The sequence below is a fragment of the Phyllostomus discolor genome, chromosome 3, assembly GCF_004126475.2.
Source record: "Phyllostomus discolor isolate MPI-MPIP mPhyDis1 chromosome 3, mPhyDis1.pri.v3, whole genome shotgun sequence".
Taxonomy (NCBI): Eukaryota; Metazoa; Chordata; class Mammalia; order Chiroptera; family Phyllostomidae; genus Phyllostomus; species Phyllostomus discolor.
This window is the reverse complement of record NC_040905.2, coordinates 40931346-40954150: the sequence shown is the minus strand read 5'-3', so window position 1 is coordinate 40954150 and position 22805 is coordinate 40931346. Positions and strand designations below refer to the sequence as shown.

General features: G+C 40.6%; 1 protein-coding gene across 1 annotated transcript in view; it reads right to left on the bottom strand.

Moving 5' to 3' along the window:
- Positions 1–22805, bottom strand: part of MAST4 (microtubule associated serine/threonine kinase family member 4) — a 532524-nt gene that overhangs the window by 43230 nt on the left and 466489 nt on the right. The window contains 6 exon segments of the mRNA XM_036019855.1: positions 4941–5026; positions 7333–7400; positions 12308–12440; positions 14821–14922; positions 19954–20163; positions 21963–22038. Of these exon segments, the coding sequence (XP_035875748.1) occupies positions 4941–5026; positions 7333–7400; positions 12308–12440; positions 14821–14922; positions 19954–20163; positions 21963–22038 (675 nt within the window).

Here is a 22805-nt window from a genome sequence, read left to right as displayed (position 1 = left end):
TCAGTTTAATTGATATTCACATTTTCCCCTTGAGTATTCAACTGGGAATTCATTTTTCTTTCAAGTTGTGTATCATTACTTTTGTCTTCTCTCTGTATCCATCTTTTCCTTTCATTCACAAAATTACACCTTTTGGGGGGAGTTATCTGTTTAGACAATGCTTTGCTTTACTCCTCTTTTTCTCTCATCATTTCTTTGGTCATCTACTTCTTCCTTTACTTTATATTAAAAAGCTCTCAACCACATTCTACATAACCAAGTCAAGGAATAACCTGGTGCTGTTATTCCCACAATACAACAACACACTGACATAGCAGCTGGCCAACTGGGTGCTCAATGTTTTCCGCGTGGCCCAGGACTGCTTCAGGATGCGCCCCAACCTGGACTCGCGCCAGCTGGGCTTATTTCCACACCTGGTTTTCTGGCTAGGCTTGATATCATGATTAACTAATTTAAACAAATATTTAAACTGACGAAACATGAGGATGAAAAAAAAATTCCTGTTTGTAAGAAAACTAAACAGAATGTTTTGGAAAGAGAGTCACTAAATATAATTCCTATTGTTTTAGTATGAGTGAAATGATTTCCAAACCTTAAGAAAATAAAGAATCTCGATTCCTACTTTCAGATAGCTTCAAGTTTTTCACCTTTAAAAAAGTTAAAATTGGAAAAAGAAACAACATATTGTAAGTATAATTTAAGTGTTTGTCTTAAAAAGGCCTTACATCAAAAGACTAGTAAGTTTACACATATTTAAGTTAAATTAAAGTGTTTAAAGTACATACAACTTTTTAATGATTTCCTGCTTTGACCAACTTTTTAATTAACCAACCAAACTACTCATTCTTTCTAAACCAGATTAAAGGCTTTTACTATATATATATATTTTTTTTTCAATTGCTAACTGGTTAAAATCAAAATCTTAAGAAAACTTGAGCTTCTACTCAGATGTGGCAGCAGGACAGTACATGGGAGCAAGGAAATAATGCAGCCTTCCCTTCAAGACAAGAACTGGTAAACAAATATTGTCTTGAAGAGGAATTTTTGAAATAGAGTATCTATGTCTAATAAAATTTAGAGTTCAAAATGTTAGAAGACAGTATCTTTATATCGTCACTGGCCTATTCTGAAGAGTAACTGGAGCAGAGCTCACTTCCCATCTCTCCTTCACTAGCGGATGTTGAGCAGGTTGAGTGCTGAGGACCCAGGCACAAGACATCATGAGCTTAGAGTCTGTTAGACTCTCAGAAGGTCACCGTTTTGATTTCCAAGCAAGCACACCATTTTTTACATAAATAACTGTTCAGCGATACGTTTGAGAGTAACAGGAGGCAGAGGAAGAAAACGGAGCTGCACCCAAATTTATGATAGAACGAAAGAGAACGTTGGCTGAGGCCCAATTCGACCATCACCCAGCCTCAGTTTTCAGTGGCACTGCACAAAAATTGCTCCAATCTTTATTCTCGGAGTTTTGAGTGCATTGATTGGAGTCAAATTTGATTTCACTTCCTGCTTTCCCTTGCTGTGATGTATTTAAAACAATCAGTTAATCCCTTAGGGAAATTTACCTAAACCAAGCGAAATTAATCCTATAGGTAGCTTGAGATATCTCTGCCTCAGGACACCCATATCTTGATCAAGTTGCAAAAGTCAGGTAGACTTCTTAATTAGAATTTGCTATAGCTGGATTTTTGTTCATTTGTCTCATGTTCTTTGTTTTTACATTTTTGTATTGTTTTGGGAATATTATTCTTAATGCTGACATTTGTTTATTCAGTAATAATTACCTTTCACATATACCTTTCCTCCTTTCCTGTTAATTAATGCTCCAAATCTACTTAAGTCATGAGAGAGATTGAAAAAGAGAAAACAAAGAGGCAGACGCACTGAAGCCAAAAGACAGATATCTGATGCTGTTAAGCAGAGATGTAAACCTCCCTAGATTATAAAACTGGAGTGAAGTGATTCAGGCCCACATTTCTCCGCTTTCTGGCCCCCAGGGTTGTTTTCTTTGAAAAAGCTGTTTTCTGTCTCTTTTCCTACACTGACCTCCCTGTGAAATAGGAAAATTCAAGGGTGGGAGGTGACACAGGGAGCAGGGCAGCGCCGGGCCCTGGTGGTTGTCTCAGAGCCAAGTTTCACCCCCCCCCCCACCCCGTATGGAACTGAGGTACGTGCCCATGTGTGGGGGCGGCGGGGGAGAGGGGATGGAATCAGACGCCGACAGGATCTGGAGCAGAATAAATCAGTCCTATCGGAAGTGTGAATGTCTAATGCCTATAAAATTATGTATGAGTCTGAGAGCCCGATACATGAATCTGTGCGAGCAAATCTGCATTTGGGAATGAGAGTGCATGTCGTGGAGGAAAGCTGAGAGTGGAGACTACAAGGAGAGAATGTGCGGGAACGGGGGCACCGTTGGCTGGCCCATCTCCTGACGTTTGACGGGTAACAGAGAGCAACGTGCATCAAGGCAAGAAAGTAAAGCAAGGTGGGGGGGACAAACAATGTGCCTTTCGGGTTTAATCTTTTTTACTTTTCAGAATTTTTAGTCAATTTTATGCGTTGACTTTAAAAACATTACAAGTTGTAATTTAAACATCCAAGTGGAAGTGCTCAACCTAAGACCTAATTAACATGGCCAGAAGTTATAGCAAAAGAGCACTTCCCGTCAGGAAAGAGCTCGGCGTGGAATCGGTGTCTGTGACCGTGCCTCTCGCCCACATCCGAGGGCCGTGATACTAACTGCCACACAGGGCTCGTGTGGGAAGAAAGCACAGATAAAGAAACGAGAGCGAGCCTGGCTCACAGCGCTAAGTGTTAGCTCTCTGCAAAGTGCTACATTGGCATGAAGGGATGTTTCACTTCCAGTCAGTCATCTGAAACATGTTGAACAGAGAAGGAAATCAGATGCTTATCAAATTAGCAAATTGGCTTTCTAACATGAATTGTCACTAAGTAGGAAGTTGAGAAAACCACAACATGTTTTAGCATGTCAGGTAAGAAGCTCTTCCTAATGAGAGGGTTCGTTCCCAACAGAACCAATTTTCAAAATCAGTGTCACTGTGAGTCACTGCCGTGAGCGCTACACTGTCACCGAGATGCCTAAGAACGCCTCTAGCAGCTCCAGTTCATCTGCCCACTGAGGGATTCATTTGCTCAGCAGCTCACATAAACCTGCAATCGGTACCTTGACTGGGTGGACCAATGGGTGTAGCTCCATTCAAATTCAAATTAGAAATAATTAATACTTTAAGGAAATCTGTCAAAATCTGTAACGAGAGATTAAATCTGAGAAGAGAAGAGAAAAAAACCCCAACTTTTAGTTGATTGGCAGGGGCTCCTGCAGGCAGCTTGCGAGCCCGTTAATGACTTGGCCTGCATCCTGGGTGTTTACTGATTCACAGCTTGTTTAACTTCTTGTATATTCCCAACCATTCCCTGAAGTGTGATATACCTCATCTACTATACTGTGGTTTAATTGCACTACAAATGAGTTTATTCAACCAATTAGAACTCCAAATACTGCTAAGATCTAGGCCCACGTTTTATAAAAATGTGGCTCCACAGATACTCCTGTTCCCAAATTCCACTGCCAATCAAACCTAGCGGAGCTCAAATCCACAGGCCCATTAAATCAAAGGCCTGTCTTCTCCCCAATGAAAAAAGAAATCCTCAGACGGTCTCCAAAGCTAGAAAGATCTAAAAGCAAATAGTAAACAAACAAAACCCACAAATAACTGCATGCTAGAACACTTTTCTTCAGCAGGAATGTTTCGTTGAGATCCTTGAAGAAAATATTGGGGGGTGGGGGGAACAACCATCAGAGAACATTTATAAGCCATCTTAGGAAATATGCCATTTGACATGATCCTGAAAGCAAATCAGTGAAGCACAGAATAACTCACAAATATTTAAGCTGTTCACTAAGTTCACAGTGTGGAAAATATCAGAGGTAAGAAAAAAATTTTTAAGGAGAAACATCCCTTGTGGCACAACCAAAATCACTTTTATCACATCTGCTCACACGTGAGATAAATGCCAATAAATGTCTATTGCGCTGTTTACTGCTCTCCATCTGCAGATGGAACTGGGATTAATACTTAATTAAACTAGAGTTCCTGGGCCATCCAAAATGGACCAGGACAAAGTTTGTGTATTAATTACCCTTTTAAACTACTTATTAGTAACTTAGAAGAATCTCGTCAGTGTTGACCCTTTGCCATGAGAAGGAAGTCACAGGTCTGTAAAAATGGATTAAGGAAGACGGACCACTGATGTCATCAGATTATAACACAGAGTTCCAACGAACAACAATCCTGGTAAAATATAAAGACTGAAAGAAATGTACTGCTCTTAATTTTCAACTGGACTTCCTACTTAAATACTAATATTTCCCTACTAGGTTAACTGCTGGTCGGACAGAAGTTCTGGCTAATTCTGAAGCAGGAATGCTGTATATGAACTTACACATGTTCAGATATACATAATATTTTATTGAGGTACTAATATATATATTCAATACATATATATCTAGATGTGCATATGTGTATGTATGTATACATACATCTATATGAGTATATCTATACATATACTCATACATACACATGTACCTGTATCAAACAAGAGGCAATTACTTCTGAACCCAAAAGGACAGAATAAAAGAGGCAGAAGCAGGCATACATAAAAATTTTCTGTTCCTTATAAATTTTTACTTTTAAAGCCGTCCTCTCTGACCTTCTACAATAACTCCCAGGTCCCCTAATATGTCTTCTGATGGAGCGCCCAGTACAAACAACTGTGGCTACACGTTACTCACATCAGTGAAGGAGCAATGAAAGCTGAAGTTCCTATGCAAGTATCTACTTGGCATGTGATCAAGTGAAGAATACATTACTCTAGTGTGTTAAAATACAATAAAGTTTTCTTGAATTACTCACCCATAGGCTCCATTGCTAATCAATTTAATTGTTTCAAAATCACTTTCCCGAGGTTTCCTTCGAAGTTTCAGGGAAGCATTAGAGCTCTGGAAACAAAATATGGAGGTTAAAAAATAGTTGAGAATTCAAGAACACAATTTTAATAGCCACGTATATAATATTTTAATTACATGCTCTGTTCATTATGTTGAAGTGCCATATTCCAGCAAAAGAACCTGGGGGACAGCTTTAAAGATCAATTTTCCAGAGCAGTGCTGATAAACTACTTTTCACGGCAATGTCACTTCAGTGAACCCACGTTTCCAGGAGATGAAGGCACCAAGTTTTTGAGAATTCCCAGTTTTAATTTACCTCCACTAACAACTCAGGCTAGCCTCGCCCTAGTCTTTCAAAGGCTGAGACTGAAGCCCAGAATGCCAAACCTTCCTTCCGGTTTCAGTTGGCCAGGAAAGAAAAGAACGGGCTGGAGTGGCTGTCCGTGGGCTGGTGGGTGCTGTGGCTTCTCTGTCCCCGAGCAGAGAACGGCTATTTTGTTCCTGCGGCAGCCTTTCTCGCTTGGAAAAGGTAGTCATCAGTGCATGGGACACCCAAGCATAGAATGTCTGCCCCTCTTCACTGCCATACCATAAGTCTTAGCATGGTTTAGAGAACAATTTTCCAAAAGAGAGCTCTTTAAAAAGTTTGGTTCAAAGGACATGGACAAATAAAGTGCTTTTTAAAACATTTTTCTCATACCCCATGTCTCCCTAACACCGAGAGGGCACTGCCAGCCTCGGAGCTCCTCCTGCAGAGCCTGGAACTCCTTTCCTACGACTTTGGGATGAACCCATCCTCCCCCATCCAGTGCCATCATCAGCTGACTCTGTCATTCCCTTGCCTTTGGAAGACCTGGGTACCCAGCTCCCCAACTTTCTTTCTGCTCACACTCTCTCACCATCTGGGCAACTTCAGTGTCTACACAGATAACTTTTACGCAACGCCCTGGCCTCTGGGCCGTGACCTCCTCAACTCAGACAACCAACTCTCTCCTGTCTCTCCCCTGGGCCTCTGGCCATAGGACCTGATCTAGTCATCATCACCTGCCCATCCTCCAACTCAGAAAATGTAACTCAAGACTGGGACCAGCTTGTCTCACTAAGTCTTCCCTACCCAAGAGTGACCTCATTTATGCCAATGGATGACTCCTAAGTCACCCAGACCTCCAACTAAAACTCCTCCTCCAAGTGCCAGAAGACACCACATCTTACATACAGCTGCTAGTTTGATGGCTCTTCTTGGATGTCTCAAAGGTACATCGGTTCCAACACATTCATAATTATGACAAGTATAATAAAACAAACAAAAACAGCTACCATTTACTTAGCATTTACTATGTGGTGCTGTTGTGATCACTGTACACAAGCTATCTCATTTACTGTCTTACATCTGTTCTACAGACAGAGAAACTGATGCACAAAGAGAGTCCAGGGTTAGTAAGAGGTGGAGCCGGGTTTCAAATCTGGTTTCAAGTCACAAATAGCAGTGTGACTCCAGAGCCTGGATCCGCAAGCTACACAGCTGCCCCTCTTTCCTGACCTCCCCCGCCTACTGCATCCTGATTCTTCCTCTGCTACCCATAATTCGGGGGAACAGCAGCAGCACCCAGGACCTCTCACCTGTGCTGCTGCATCAGCCTCTTCACTGGCTTCCCCTTGGTGACCTCTGCCTGCTCCCCTTGCCATCAGGGGGATTTTTTCAAGCAGTAACTCAGATTCGGTCATCTCCCTGTGCGCTCCCCTCCACCCCACATACCCATATATTTCCTCCAAAGCTCAATAGCTTCCCATTGTTCTTCGAAAGAAAAAAACTGACAAAGATGAACAAGGACCTCTCTGTCCAGTTTTTAACCAAGCTCTCCAGGCCCTGCAGTGTCCCTTGCTCTTAGTCCTCCAATGCACTCTGCTCCTTTGTGTCAGTCTTTGCCCACAATGGTCCCTGGGCCTGGATTGTTCCCTTTGCCCCCTCATATCCTAGTGACATCTCACATCTCAAGCTCAAGTGTCATTTCTCTGGGAGATCTTTTGGGAATGGCAAGACTAATGTAAATCTCTTCATGTTATGTTTTACTAGCACATGGCCCTTTTTCTTCACAGAGCTTATTCAAGTTTATCACTTAATTGTTCCTGCCTGGTTTCTTTGTATTTTATTATCTCCCAGGAATGAATGTATCACATTAATGGAGGCAAAGATCCTTTCTCTTGGAAGGGAGGGACTAAAATTTTATGCCTAGTGTCTTGCACATGGAATCCACAATAAATATTTGTTGAACAAATAAAGTTAATTAGCACAGCTAAAATCTCCAGATGTCATATACAGAAAACCATCATCATGTTTCATGAGGAAAGATACTTACACTCACTGATTCATCTGTTTCTGGTGTTTCTGCTGTCCCGCTGTTATAGTTTCCCAACTGAGCCATTTCTAATTTAAAACAAAAACAAAGTTTAAGAAAAATAGGGCAATTGCAATTAGACAAGAGCACCATGGTGAAACAATGGAAAAATATTTTTCCAATATAAAAAAAAAAGAAAAATTTACTCTGTGCTCCAATGAACCCATGGGAAAAATCTTAAATTCGAAATGACAAGAGCCAACAACAGACATTTAGAAATTGTTCATTACAAGGCCTTCCCTGGAACCTCATTTCTTTCTTTATTTTTATCATCTGTATATTGCACTGGGCGTTCACCACCCCAAGTCAAGTCTCCTTCCATCACCATTTATCTCCCCTTTACCCCTTTTTAACCTTCTCAACCCCTTTCCTTCTGGTAATCACCATACTGTCAGGTGTGTCTCTGAGGTTTTATTTATTTATTTATTTATTTTTTACTCAATTCCTTCACCTTTTCCACCCAGCCCCACCCCCCACAGCTATCAATCTGTTCTCTGTATCTATGAGTCTGTTTCTATTTTGTTTGTTAATTTTGTTCATTAGATTCCACACATGAGTGAAATCATATGATACTTGTCTTTCTCTGATTTATTTCACTTAGCATAATGCTCTCCAGGTCCATCCATGCTGCCACAATGGTAAGCTTTCCAGGTTTTTTTTATGGCCCAGTAGTATTCCATCGTGTAGATGTACCACAGCTTTTTTTATCCACTCATCTGCTGATGGGCACTTGGGCTGCTTTCACAGCTTGGCTGTTGTAAATAATGCTGCTATGAACATAGGGGTGCATATACTCTCTTGAATTAGCGTTTCCAGTTTCTTCAAATATATTTCCATAAGTGAAATCACTGGGTCATAAGGCAGATCCATTTTTAATTTCTTGAGGTAACTCCATACTGTTTTCCACAGTGACTGTACCCGTCTGCATTCCCACCAACAGTGCACGAGGCTTCCCTTTTCTCCACATCCTCAAGGACACTTGTTTATTGATTATTGATGATGGCCATTCTGACAGGTGCAAGGTGTTATCTCATTGTGGTTTTAATTTGCCAATTTCTCTGATGATTAGTTACACTGAGCATCTGTCCTCCCTTCCTCCCTTCTTCCCTTCCTTCCTTCCTAAGGGGCATGCCATCATTTTAATGATGGAGACCTTTGGTGCTTCCCTCATTGGCGGTCAAACTGTCTCCTCTCCTCCCACCACAATGTTTCACTAGCATACGTTACAAACAAAAGAAATCACATTTTCATATTAAAAACAAAATAATCAGAGCCTTGATTTTTCTACTAGAGACTACATGTACATTTCAAGATTCTAGATGTAATACCTTAAATCACAGACCATGACCTCACATTCTGATCAGGAGTCACAGCTCTCCCCCAGCCCTGGAGAGACTTCAGCCAAGGCTCCAGTAATACTGACACCCACAAGTGCTGCTCTGAGGGCCTGGGGGTGGGCAGAAGGGAGGTGGGGAAGAGCTTTTCATATGCCCATTGGCTATCTGTATGTTCTCTTTGGAGTAGTGTCTATCCAGGTCCTTTGTCCATTTTAAAAAATTGGATTATTCATGTTTTTGGTGTTGAGCTTTATAAATTTGGATATTAACCCTTTATCAGATGTATCACTGGCCAATATGTTCTCCCATTCAGTGGGCCGTCTTTTCATTTTGTTGATGGTTTCCTTCGCTGTGCAGAAGCTTTTAACTTGATGTAGTCCCATGGAACCTCACTTCTTATGAACACCTAGAAACAGGTACTTTAGAGCTGGGCCTCTATTCTAGCTAGCAGGATTCACTGGCTAACACAATCACTACAGCTCAGAACCAGTTTGGGGAGGGTCAACGACAGTGCTTATAATCAGACATCCAAGGGAGGCAAGTCTTCCCAGGCTCTGACAGGTACCAAAGAAGCACTCACTGCAGCTCAGAGATGATTCTCAACCTGCAGAGGACATCCCTTCACATCCACTTCCTTCACATCCACTAAGTCATAGCCCGCTGAGTGCACTAAGAATTTGTCAGAAAGGAAGTAATAGCAGTGCTTAAGAGGGGTTTGGAAAAGAAAAAAGGGTTACCACCACTATTAGCACTTACGAGTGACATTCTAACCTCAGGTTCCTACCCTATAAGAGGGCAACATCTTTTAGAGCTTTTTATGAGTATTATTTACGATAACGCATGTGAAGCTCTTAGCATGTTGACCAACAAAAATTAAGAGCTCACTGGATGTTGATGGTTATTTAATATTGTTGAATTTATCATGTAGTTAATCCTGGGCTGGGTGCCATGTGCTTGACACCAGCTTAAGTATCACACTGGGTGTCTAGTTAAAAGAGATAAAGGAATCTAATTATTCAACCCACACTGGAATGCATTCTTGAAGACTCAAATCTAATTCATTTTTCTGTTCATTTTGATTTTTTGTACATAAAAAACATGTTTTATTAAAAAAAAAATAAAAGAATTTTCTCCAAAACTTTGATAGGGCAGGACCACTGGTAATTTGTACTTTCTAGTACTTTCAAACTTGAAAAAGAACATGTATAATAAAAGTTACAGTTTTTAGTTATATATTTTTGTATGCATCTAAAATTTCTTAGGCTCTTATTTCATGTATTCAAGTTCTTATAAATACAATCACCACTTTGGGGAGAGATTACATATGAAGCAAAACAAGGGAGTGTTGTCTTTGAATAAAAATAAACTCCAGATTCAACAATAACTGAAGACTGACACTTACTTCCCCAGTTTACCTGTAGGGAAAATTCAAGAATAAAAATGAGCTCAGTACACAGTGTATGGTTTCTTAGTGTCATTCAAATGCTGTCAACATCCTCTGTGGCCAGCACTTCAGATTTATAAACAAGAAGCTGAATCAAAATATATTCAGTTTGGAGGGGTTTTCAAGAAAAGGGTGGGGGTGGGGTGGGGTTAATATTGTTTAAATAAAATGGTAACAGTACCTTACATTTATTAAGCATTGCTACATCTTGGGTAGAGAGAGAAACTCATAGGACCCTGAAAATAACCCTTTGAATAGGGATTACTATTACTCCACTTTTATGAAAAGAACACTGAGGCACAAACAGGCTCATCAATAGCATGGTCAAGGTCACACAGCCTGCAAAGCTGGCCACCAGGGTGCAGTCCTGGGCAGTCCCACTCCAGACCCTCACTCCTGACCTTCAAAGGTCAGGCTTTAGGAATGTTAGTGTCGACAGAGACAAGGGGAGGGAGGAGAAAATGTAGATCTGTGTTTGTAATAATCACACCTTAAGTGATAAATGGATTAAAAACTATCCTCACAGATGAATCAAGAAAATCAAAACCTGTCAAAGATCACTAGTAATTATTTTAGACTCTAGGAAGGTACGTCAGTGGGCCTCAGGTTATTCACCCACCACATGAGCCTGCAGCGGTGTTTACCCGCAGGTACGGAGGCTGTGAAGGGCTCACTCGGTGTGCACTTCAGGGCTGACACAAACTAACTCTTCCAGCGTGAAGTATCACTGTAATACACTTTGACAGCCTCCCCCACTCCAATTATTTTCATAAGAAAACAAATTAAAAAATGGTTCTGTTTTAAATAGAATTTCTGCTAAATAACTATTATCTGGGAAATACATATTATGTGTAAGCAGTGGGTAGTAATGGAATGGAACCAAGAGTCAGCTTTTGAAGCAGGAACCTGAGGCATCATTTTGTAATGCCTGAAGAGATTTTTAAAACTCATCTAAATACCATTAAACATCTGCCCTTTTTATTTATTTCATTGATTTAAACCATTTCTGAAGACTCGTGATTCAAAAAGGTAAAGATGGTAATTTACAAGCCATGGGGGAAAATCTCTCCCCAGGGAACTTTTCAGAAAAGCAGCCACCAGCCTCTGATAAGTGCTGAATCTGTTGTGGTATTGCTTTCAGTGCAGTATGAATTTTTCTGGCGTTATCTCCCAGGAATGCATGCATCATTTCCCCGGAAGCAAAGATCCGATGGCCATACGTGCAAACAAAGCAGGGGGAATGGGAGACCAGGGCAGAGAGCAGCAGGTTCCCTGGCTACAGATTGGAAAAATTTCTGTGCTAATAGTTACCATCATTATAAACAATTTAGCAAGACAAACACTGTTTGCAAATTCTATTTAATGAACCAGGAAGACAATTTTGAGTGAAGGAGTCTATGATCAGTTTTTGAGCCTTTTTAGGCAGTACATAACCTAAATGTTTTAAGTGACTATTGCAAACAATAAAGAGCAGGAAAAGGAAGGGGAGGAGTTATTTTCCAATATTAGACTTTAAAAAAATCACCAAGCGGGTGCTTCCTCTTCTTTGTATTTAATAGCATTAGACCTGTTTTTTTTTTCATTTGAATCAACCATAAATCCTTATATAAGCTTTAAAAAACATTTTCCTGCATTGGCTTTCTTCTATAATTATGACCTTTTTGGGATAAGTCAGCAAAACAAACAAACAAACAAACAAACAAATCCATCTATCAACATTGTACCTGACTTAAAGTAATCTATCATTAGTTACCTTACTTCCAAATTACTATAAATGTACATGTTACTTTTATATCAATTACAATTAATTTCTCTAGCAACATTTTCGAAATTAAAAGCACCCTTGAGAAGAACTCAACTGAGTTTTGCAAGAAAAGAAAAATACTCCGAGAAGACTGAAGACGAAGCCCTTCCCCGGAAGGCATTGTCAAGCTGATAGGCCACTAGCATTTCAAGCCCGCCCCCATATTCTAGGTAAATGCAAAATGGGGCATGTTCACTTGCTCCTCAGGACTTCGAATCACAGTTGGTCCCCAAATTTGGCTTTGCAATAGACAGAGCCAAAACTCGAGGGAAAAATAGATGTGTCACAAGTTCTCCTATGAGGTCACGGTGCATTAAGCAAGTGAAAGGTCAGCCCAACCAAGGTACTCACCTTCCAGAGGATCCTTATTGAGCCCCAGCTGGCTAATGATGTACCTGGGAATGTCAGTTTTAATACCCTGTCCTTCTTTTGCATGGCCCTCTGCTGCTTCCAGTAGGTAGTAAAATTCTTCAGGATCAAATTCCTAGCAGAAGACAAACACAGATGGATACTTCTTTGAACCAAAACTGTTGAAGGTTTTATTACACAAGTCCCCTTCACAGTCAACTGCTGGACACACATTGGTTGTGGGTTATTTACACAGAAAGGAGGCAAATGGCTTCAAAAAGTATATAATCTTCCCTCATATCCAAAGACTAGTCATTTTTCTAAGACAATAAATTTATGTATTTGGTAATCCAAACAAAATAACCTTTTCCAACTCCTTTGTAACACATCTTTGAAAGTACTATCTCCACTTCAGACATCCGTCTTACTGAAAACAAACAGGGGTGAGTCTTTGTGCCTTTTTAGCAGAGTTTTAGTATCTGGAAACCGCACCCAGACAATTCAGTTGCTCTCTCCGCACCAAAGAAGTAATGTCAGAACACATTTTGTCCCAGATTTCGCAGGAAACTCCCTTAGTACAGAGGTGTCCAAAAATATTAGAAAGAAAAAGCTCAAAATTACCGCTTTTATCAGTAAACTCTAAAATTAAGTGATAAACATTCATATAATATGACAGTTAAGAAAGAAAAGTACAAAATTAGTGCTTCCAATTACCTCTGTCATTTGAAAAAAAATGACAACACATTTACGTAATGTGCTCTTCCTGTCATTGGTGTCTGCTGCTCCTAGCAGGTAGTTAAAAGCTTTAGGATCCCATCACTTTGGATGGATGCCATGGATTTATGTGTTGTTAACAATTATGCTCACAGATTAAAACACCGCTGCTATTTTCAGTTACAATTCCTAGTTATTTTCCCCCTAGGAATTTTTCCCATTTTAATTAATATCCCAAGTAGTCAATTTGGGAATCTCAGGGTCTCACCTGACAATTACTTAAGAGTTTCGAAAGACCATTAAAAAAATAAAAAATGCCCGCTGCAAATAAAGTCAAACCAACGTGTATATATACATTTGCGGTGCCCTTCATATGGACCTAAGTTAACAGATGGGGCAAGCCTGGAAATACAAGCACAAGACCACTGGTGGGAGACACACACCCTGACACTCAGAAAATCCAGTTTCATCTGAGTTTTAAACAATTCTCAAAGCATTTGAAATTTACTTCTAAGACCCCTCGTTTCTATCTTTCAGAGGCTATGCTTTTACTTTTTCTCTTCTGATTAGGAGTGATTACTGTAAAAGATTCATTTTCTCTTTCAAGGCGAGATCTCTGTGCCTATCTGCTGCTGCTCAGAGAAACAAGTTTTAACACTAAATGGTATTACCTGCCCCCAACTAAATCGCTGCAGGAGGTATATGCACGTGGTGTAGAACTCAAAAGGAGAATAATAACAAGTCTGTCATCTATCTGCATTCCCCAATGCTTCTCCTCTCCTGAGGCATCAGATTATTTCCCCCCACCTTTACCGGGGATGCTCAACGCCAAGTGGTACTTTTGATTCTGTGGCTCTGTGGCTCCTGGCCATTGATGAAAGCACCTACTCCAACCACCCCCTACCTTTCTCCTCAAGATTTCTCCCCCACCATGTCTCACTATGCATTAGTATATATTTATGGAGCTGTACACATGTCACTGTTATAAAGAGCTATGAATGTGAATTAAAATAAGGGCAAAACCATAGCAATACAACCATATATGTTTATGCATGTATGCCTGATTCTGAAAAGCTGTATTGTACATAGAGTTAAGTATTTTAATGGCTAGTACAATTTGAAAGTGAGCTTTGGTAGTATGCTAAGCCCTTTTAAAAACTATTCTTATGTTTAAAGCTTCATATTTCTTCACAGTGTTGAATGAAATCTCAGTGAGAATTACATTAAACACAAATTTTAAAACAGAAAAATGATCACTGACCAAAAAATATATATATAACTGATAAGATGAACTAATCTCTAAAAGTCTCATTTCTTTAGGTATGGATGAGGCCCTATTGTATTCTCCCAAGTGGGCTGCTGACTAGAACATAGTTCTAATATGCCACAATTGAAACACAAATACTAATTATAATCACAGGTCACTGTATACGTTATCTCTGGTTTCTCCCTCTCTGCACCTTGGCAACACCCAAAAGGCGAGCTCAGCAAGTGCTTTAAATCAGCCATGACGTAATCACACTGAGATATGGAGAAACACACATTTCATCATCATCTGTTCAGTTTGATCAGAGCATGATGTGACTATCACTTAATACAGCACAAGTCCCAGAATTCTTACTTAAAACCAGAAAACAAAGGTCGCACACAGATGTCACCACAAACGTTCACAGCTCTAGCTCCCGTTGACTCTTTCTGTTTAGCTCTGGTCTTTGAAGTCAAATGGAATTAGAGCATTCTGAAGGTCATGGCTCAACCACAGAGAACAACAGGTAATGGAGTCATGTCTAAGGGCAGCTTACCAGGCACTCTAGTAGCCGAGCAGGGCGGGCAATGACAATGAGGATCTTGCGGACTAGTTGCTTAATGAAAGCCAATTCGCCACTTTCTGAACGATCATGAGCCTATGAGAAAGCAATGGGAAGAATGATGATACAGAGTTGCCCCATTAAACAGAACAGAAAATCAGCAAAGCATGCTAATTAGATAATTGCAAATATTCAAACATTAAGTGATTTAGAAAATACTTTTAAAAGATTGATAAGCGGACATTATCTCTGCATAAATTGGACACTATTAAACTTCTATATCTACAAAATGGCTCTAATAGCTAAATTTTAATTGCAAAACTTTGATTTATTCTCTGTGTTAAAAAATCAAATGTTAGGGCTCCTAATGGGAACCATGAATGAAAGATTAAAAGTTGATGACACATTAAGTACAAAGTACACACAGAGGGGGTAGCTGCTGAGGAACCTTGACTTTCCAGATGTGGCGTCTCATATGCATGCAATGGCTCACAGAGTGAAGGGCTGCTTTTGTTATCCAGAAGATGGGTATCTAACGCGTTCATGAAAGACATTTTACATATACAATATGTTTAGCCTATAAATTAGTTATTTCATAACATATACAAAATGTGCATTACTTTTCTCAAATGTTAGGTGGATGATGTTCAAACTTGGATATGTACATATGATTTTGATTTCACACATTGAATGAATACTAATGAGGCACGCAACTCAATAAAATTTAACTGACTTAAAATCTTAAAATTTTATTTTAGACATTGCCTACATGTGAAATCTAAGTACAACAAATGTCCTAAGAACAAAACTCAGTTTACTGAGACCTATTTTAATTTTCAATGATATTTTCTTGAAGAAATGAGGTAAATCTGTGTCAAAGCAGACTTAACACCAAAGTTTTAGAAGTTTAAATGTAAACTTCTATGCATGTTTACTTTTAGGCTTTTTAAATTTTTCAATTTTTATGACTTACTTTCCTCTCAGGATTAAAAAAATCACAGTGATGCCGGTACAACAGAATATAATTTCACACACATGGTAATAAACACTTAAAATAATTCTTGAAGGTCTTTATTCTAGTAAGAATCAGACTTCTCATAAAAAGAATTGATTATATTTGGAAAACGGTTATGTTTAGCAGTAACATAACTACTGAATTTAAGTCACCAAATTAAAGGCAACTTTCTAAAATGTATTTTAGGTGTAAAACCCATGTATAAGCAAAATCAAAACAGTTACCATTTAAGGGGAAAAAAAAACAGGAAAAATGACCATTGCTTCATAATTTTAGAATAGAATGTGTTAAAAACAAACCAACTAGTAACTGTAACTATAGGTCCCAGTAACCAGTAAGGATGCCCAGTAACCAGTAAGGAGATATTCATAATATTTAGACTGTCTTTACGTTTTCTTTCCAATTTTTGTTTTACAATAAAAAGATTTTTGAAGATATAATGAATGCCAGGAAATATGGTTACATGCCCTGTTTATAGTTTATCCTTAATCAAAAGTAAACAGAAAACCTGAAGGATGAAACAAAAAATTCCCAACTCACTTCTTGACTGACAATTGGGACTAGATCCTGAATTTTCTTTTACTATAATAATTGCTGATTTATAAATTCAAAAATTTTTTAAAAATCTAAAAGACTGCACATATTTTGATGGTTTCACCAAAGGGAAACAAGAACTCTATATCTCAAAAAATTTTTAAAAACTCAGTTTAGATATACGAATTCCATTTTAAAAACTATAATAATAATCTGTTCCTTCTTATGTCTTACTTCTAAGAATTATCAGCCATAAATAAGGCCAAAACATACAATGGTTATATTAACTCAGATAATACTGACATTATTGGGGAATGACAGAGGGAAGCTTTGTTAAAATAACTCCAAACCAAACCGCACACACAGCATGAGAAGAGTAATAGTTTCTTGGCTGCCAACAATGAGCTCCAATACTCATTGATACCCTGTGTTTGTATTTTAAGTGTTGACCGCTATAAAAAAATCCTGAGACCCAGATTTGAGGGTAGGTTACAGCTTCCCATGTATTTTATTTTCTTTTGCTAAATACACCCAAGTGAAAAAAAGAATGGAGCTGTAAAAGCATTCCTGGAGAACTGACCTAGACGTCAGCACTTTAAAAGGCATCAGTTAAATCAAGCTCTCCAAACCTCAGGGCGCCCTTGCCGGGCTATGCAAAAGCCGGACTATGCAAAAGCTGGACAATGGGAAGGCGGCTGGGAGGCAAGCCAGACAGGCACACGGTGTCACAGCTGGGAACTGACAACAGTTGCATCCCGGGAAAGACAAAGCAAGTTCCCACAATTCTGCTCTATCCAAAGGGGTGAGTTCCCCTGTGACCGTTTAGCTCCAAACTCTGAAAGGACATTGTGAATGTGATTCTGAGAATAGTTTTGATTGTCACAAAAGAACTGAAGGAAATGTTTATCTGTGAAGATAAATGGTAAAATATTCTTATTCATACCCAACAATGCCCTTTAAGCCACAAGTAGTCCTGCTTTTCTGCCCCCCAAAAGAAATGTTTCTAAAAATCAATAATTTTTTAATGTACTATATGGCCCATTCCAATGATTTTTGAAACCCTAAGATTTTGTTTTAATTGCCATGAAACAAGCTGTCAAGTCTCTCATACAGAAACAAAAGTGAGTGGGAGGTTTCAATCTAAGTAGCTTTTTATATCAACCGCACCCTTTCCGGGGAACACCCATGAAGGAATGAATGGACAGCACAGGACTAAACTGTGATTATGAGAATCTCCTGGCACAGAACCGTGGAGCTCGGAACAGTGTCTCACAGAGGCTGACCAAAGTGCCCCCCTCACCTGCCTCTTCTGTTTAAAAACGCTCCATTTACTATTATGCTAAGTGAAATAAGCCAGTCGTTGAAAGACAAAACCCATGTGATCTCACTTATAAGAGGAATCTAATGAATAAAATAAACTAACAAGCAAAAAATAGAACCAGAGACATGGAAACAGGGAACAGTCTGACAGCTGCCAGAGGAAAAAGTGGGAGGGGGGAAATGGTGGAAAGAAGGGGAAGGGACTAGTCAAAGACCATGTAGGAATGACCCGTGGACTTGGACAATGGTGTGGGGATGGACTGGGGGAGTAGGGGTGAGCTGGGCAGAGGAGGGAAAAGGGGGGAAAATTGGGATGACTGTAATAGAATAAACAAGAATAAACAAACAAACAAACAAAGCTCCATTTAGCAAATATAATTTTCAAGGTAGTCTCATAAAAAGGAATACGCATAGCGTTTCCTGCACTTTCCAGAAGTTGATCTAATTAAAAGAAACAGCAGAATTAGGTTACTTGACAACGAATCCTGACAGATCGAATAGTTGGCGTGTGTGCACACGCATCTTCCCCCTCCCACTAACTGAGGAGCCCAATAAACGCCACACGTGGAGCAACGTGCCAGGGTGTTAGAGATGGTTGGGGGATCCTTGTCCCTCAAAGAGCCTGCTGTATGCTGGTGAAGCGAGGCCCCCAAACAGACCATCACAGTGTGCTGTGGTTGAATGTGTTGGGAGGAAGAGCGTGACACAGGCCACGTGACGGTTTTTACTCACAGGCAGGAAGGAGCCAGTGAAGGAGGTTAGAGAGATGCTCTTCAGCGGCATAGATTAGGACTGGAATGGGGCAGACCGGGGAGGATGAGGGCCTCAGCCCAGTTATAGGATGAGGGGGCAGAGTTGACCGCACGTCAGTGAGTTTAACAAGAGGGAGTCAGAGCCATGTACTGAACACATGTGGACTAAGCCCTCCACGCATCACGCTTCATCCCGTGTGAACATGACACAGACAGCGTCTGCGAACACGGACATCAGGCTCCGGGGCAGTGAGACTCAGAGGGGGGCCTGGAGACGGGAAGCCGTCCACGGACGGTTGGCAGTGCGTGATGAGATCAGCACACTTATTGAGAACGAGCATTTAGCAACTCTCACAGCAATTCCACATGCTGGAACACCCAAACATATGATCATTTTCCCGTAAATTAATTTTCAATTTGATTTATAGGAGAACTGGTCTGTGTCAAATTGGAAATTAACAACAAAAAAATAAAACAATGTGTTTACCCCCAAAGACAGTCTGAGATGCCTTAGTAGACTGCAATAGGTTGAAATGTGAGAGATGGGAACAGAGACCAGGAAACTCAGGGGGCAGATTTAGACGGGAAGACCCCAGAGAGGGATCGTCTCATCTCACTGCAACCAAATTCAGTAGCAGCAAGGGCAGATGGATTTCTAGATAACTAGGATGCTGATATTTTCCTTCAGTTCCATGTAATTATTCACATATCATGCTTAGAGAAAACCACTCTCAATTATATTTACATGGGCATAATTTATTCTCTATGAGATACAGAAATACAATACACCCAACTATATAGGCTAAATAGGTTTTACTTGTAGGCTGTGGCTTATCAATTACAATCAGAATAGCAACATTATACACTAATTCCACTCCACCATACACACTCCCTTCCCGTCCTGGATGTCGTCAGGAGTTAGGCATGCAAGAGTTAGACCTAGAGAAGGCCTGTGTTTATCTGTCATTTCAGAAGTTGGATATTCTGTGAGAAGAAGAACTGACACTAATGAAAATACAAGTTGCCTTTACCACCCAATACCATCTGTTGGCTAATTAATAAGACACACAGCCTGAAAGAAGCCAGCCATCTTCCATTTAGCTTTTCTGAGTATTAGAACTAGACAGTGTCATCAAATAGTACACAGACACTCAGGCAATTTATAACCTTATGGCTAAGGGGCAGGGCAGTGGGGGAGGGGAAATGGAATCACTGCTTCAAAACCCTTCACAATCCACTTATCCTAGAGCCATAGATTGCTGGGTCCCAGGGCTCCTGTAAAGGTTATTACATTAACTTTCTATTACTATAAATGACGACCAGAATCAGTTTATAGCAAGTAGCAATCAGTCCCCCCCACCTTATCTTTGCTTCCCTGGAATATGAACTCCATCTGATAGTTAAAACATGTTATGCAAATGCTCTCATTAAATTTTTCTCTTTCTTTCCCCCCCCAGGGAAAAAGCAAAACAAATCAGAAAACTTCATATGCTGCATGGCCCTTACCTCCTGTAGCAACTTATCTAATTTGTGCTGTAATTCAAGGAAGTATCGTGAGGTGATGAGACCCTGGTGGGATTTATCCAAGCAATCTCGAGCCAGCTCAATAATCTGATGATGGGTGAAACTCAGCACTCCGTCTGCGAGGGGAAGAACGTGGTCAGGAGAGTAGCTGGTGATAATTTCCTTCAGACGTTCTTCCATCTGAGCTGTAGCCTGTTTGGAGAAGATGTGCACGCACAGATGTAATACAAGGAAACATACATCTGCTCAATCCAATCATCACGCTGACTTTGCATTTTCAGAGACCTCCACAGTTATTAAATAGAATTCTACAAATTACGTTTAAAAGAAGCCTCCCTTCTTCACACTGTACCGGTGTATATGTGTCATTACATATCCCTCAAGACCAACAGAATGTGCAGCACCAAGAGTGAACCCTAATGTAAAGTGTGGCCTTGGGGTGACACTTTGTGTCACACGATGTGTCAGTGTAAGTTCGTTGATTGTAACAAGTGGACCACTCTGGCGGGGATGTTGATTGGAGGGGTTGTGCATGTGTGTGGTGAGGGAGTATTTGGGAACTGTACTTTCTGCTCAGTTTTCCTGAGCCAAAAACTGCTCTGAAAAATAAAGTTTACTTTGGAAGGAACAAAAAAGAAGAAGTCACACCATGTGGAAGAAAGATTTGAGGTGTGCAAGGGAAACTGAATATCCCAGGGCAGTAATTATTTTTTCCTATGCTCTATCACATGTAAAGTGGTCCATGTAACCTTCTGCAGATAACTTACTATCTGTGAACGGTTATGCTTTCACTTCAGATCTTGAGCTCTTTTAAAGAGGCTGTCAAAAATATCTGATAGCACTGTTTCTACCTATTCAAAGTGCAGGACTGCTGCTGCAGTTCCACGGGACAGGCTGATAGTTGGTCCTGTTGGCCCTGTCTTCACGTGCCAGGAACAAGCATCCCATACCTCCTTGATCCTTTTCTCAAAGAGCTGCAGGACATGTGCAAAAGGCCAAGGGGATTGATTCCCTTGGGAACATAACTCCGAAACTTCCCTTCCAGCTTCCTTCCCTTCCCTGTGATTCCCCTATTGCCTCGTCAATACTCCTCGCTTCCATTAATTGCATAATACTCAGGGAGTTTCCCTCCGCCTCCTTCTCCCCTCTGAAGTCCCAACAAGTATTAACTAGTATAGTCAGGACCTGTTTCCCTGGTGAACAAGTGACATGTGATAAATAGCTGAAATGGCTTTAATCAATGACATCAATGTTGGCTTCATTACAAATAATAAGTGCTCTACTCCTGATTTATGAAACCAAAGATTTCCTTTTGTTCTCTTCCCCAGGGTTATAAAAGTGGGGGAGAAGGAGGGGAACAAAACAGAGAAATCGCCTTCTCCCACATGTAGGAACACTTGGGTGGAAAGGCTGTGGACACGAGGTGACAGGGACTATTGGACAGCAGCTCCCTGCAGCCGAGGTGCCTGGCGACAACCCTCTGCCTGGTCCACTCCGGCCCAGTTCACATTCCTTTTGCCAGTCGAACGGGGAACATTGCACCTGCACCTCCCCTTCTAAAGTAACAAGGTCAGATATCTAATTGCTAAACAAATAAAAAGTCATAAAAAAGAAAAACTAGGTTTTAAAAAATGGTTTTCATGACACACCAGGCTTCTGAGGAACATGGGCACGAGAAGCACAAAGGTGGAGAGGCCTTTCAAAGCCGACTCCCTGGGGACCTCAACTCCCTTGGGACCTCGCCAGGCCCACCGAGTGGTAGCCCAACAGCAGGGTTCATGTGAGGGGCAGTTCAGCATGCAGAGTGTGGCTAGCTCTCGGCAGTTTTAAAACGTGTTTAGTGATTTTCTCTCTCCAAGAAGGCTGTGCTGGTTTGTGCAAGTCGTTTCAAGACTGAACCACTACATCCCTTAACACCGCCTTGCAGACAGACAGTAAACCTACGTTGCCTGTTGGTTTCGATGCTAGGCATCTTCAATTCAACTCATTACCTTGGGGAACCTTTCTTTGTAGACATGGTTCATCATAATTATTTCATGGTCACAGCAGGTGGGAGAACGGCCGGGGCTGCAAGCAAAGCAAATTACCCTTTTAAACTTGCCACAGCGTGAAATGAAAATAAGCCTTTTATTTATAAACAATTGGTTGCATCAAAAGTACTATGCAATCTTTGTAAAAAAAAAACATATTGGCAGTAAACTACAAAATTGGTCATTAGTACACACATACCTACCCTAAAACGTACAGACACCCTCAAGGGGATTCAAAAAGAAAGCTCAAGAAGTGGAATACCACAAATTAATTACAGCTGCACTGTATTACTCGTTCAGAAAACGTCCTTAAATCGAGCTGATATTCTGTATGCAGCGTGCACTTGTGTGCTGGTTCCAGAAACCAGCTAATGGACTGCACTACACGAGAAATAGGACGGCTACAGAGACAGCATCAAGCACATGCTGAAGTGTGTCATTTCACATTTCTATCGCACACCTGTGCTCTGCCATGGCCCACGAGGAGGGTTAGCAGACCTCGGTGGCACAGGTGGCACCGCTGAAATCCATTTTCTAGCCTAGCAAGTATTTCTTTGGGATGCTGAGGTAGGGCTGGGCACGGTGGGACAGGCATGCAACCTCGGTGCGTTTTTCTTTATTTCAGTGCTGGTTGGTGTTCTTTCTCAGTGCCACACAGTCGTGCAACTTCAGGTGAGTATTTAAATTCCTGGGAGGAGACAGTTTGCACCCGATATCCTAGAATCTCCTTTCATAAAACCTAAAGGGCCCCTGGGTAGTAAAATACAATGTCATTTATAAATTCATACACACTGGCCTTTTATT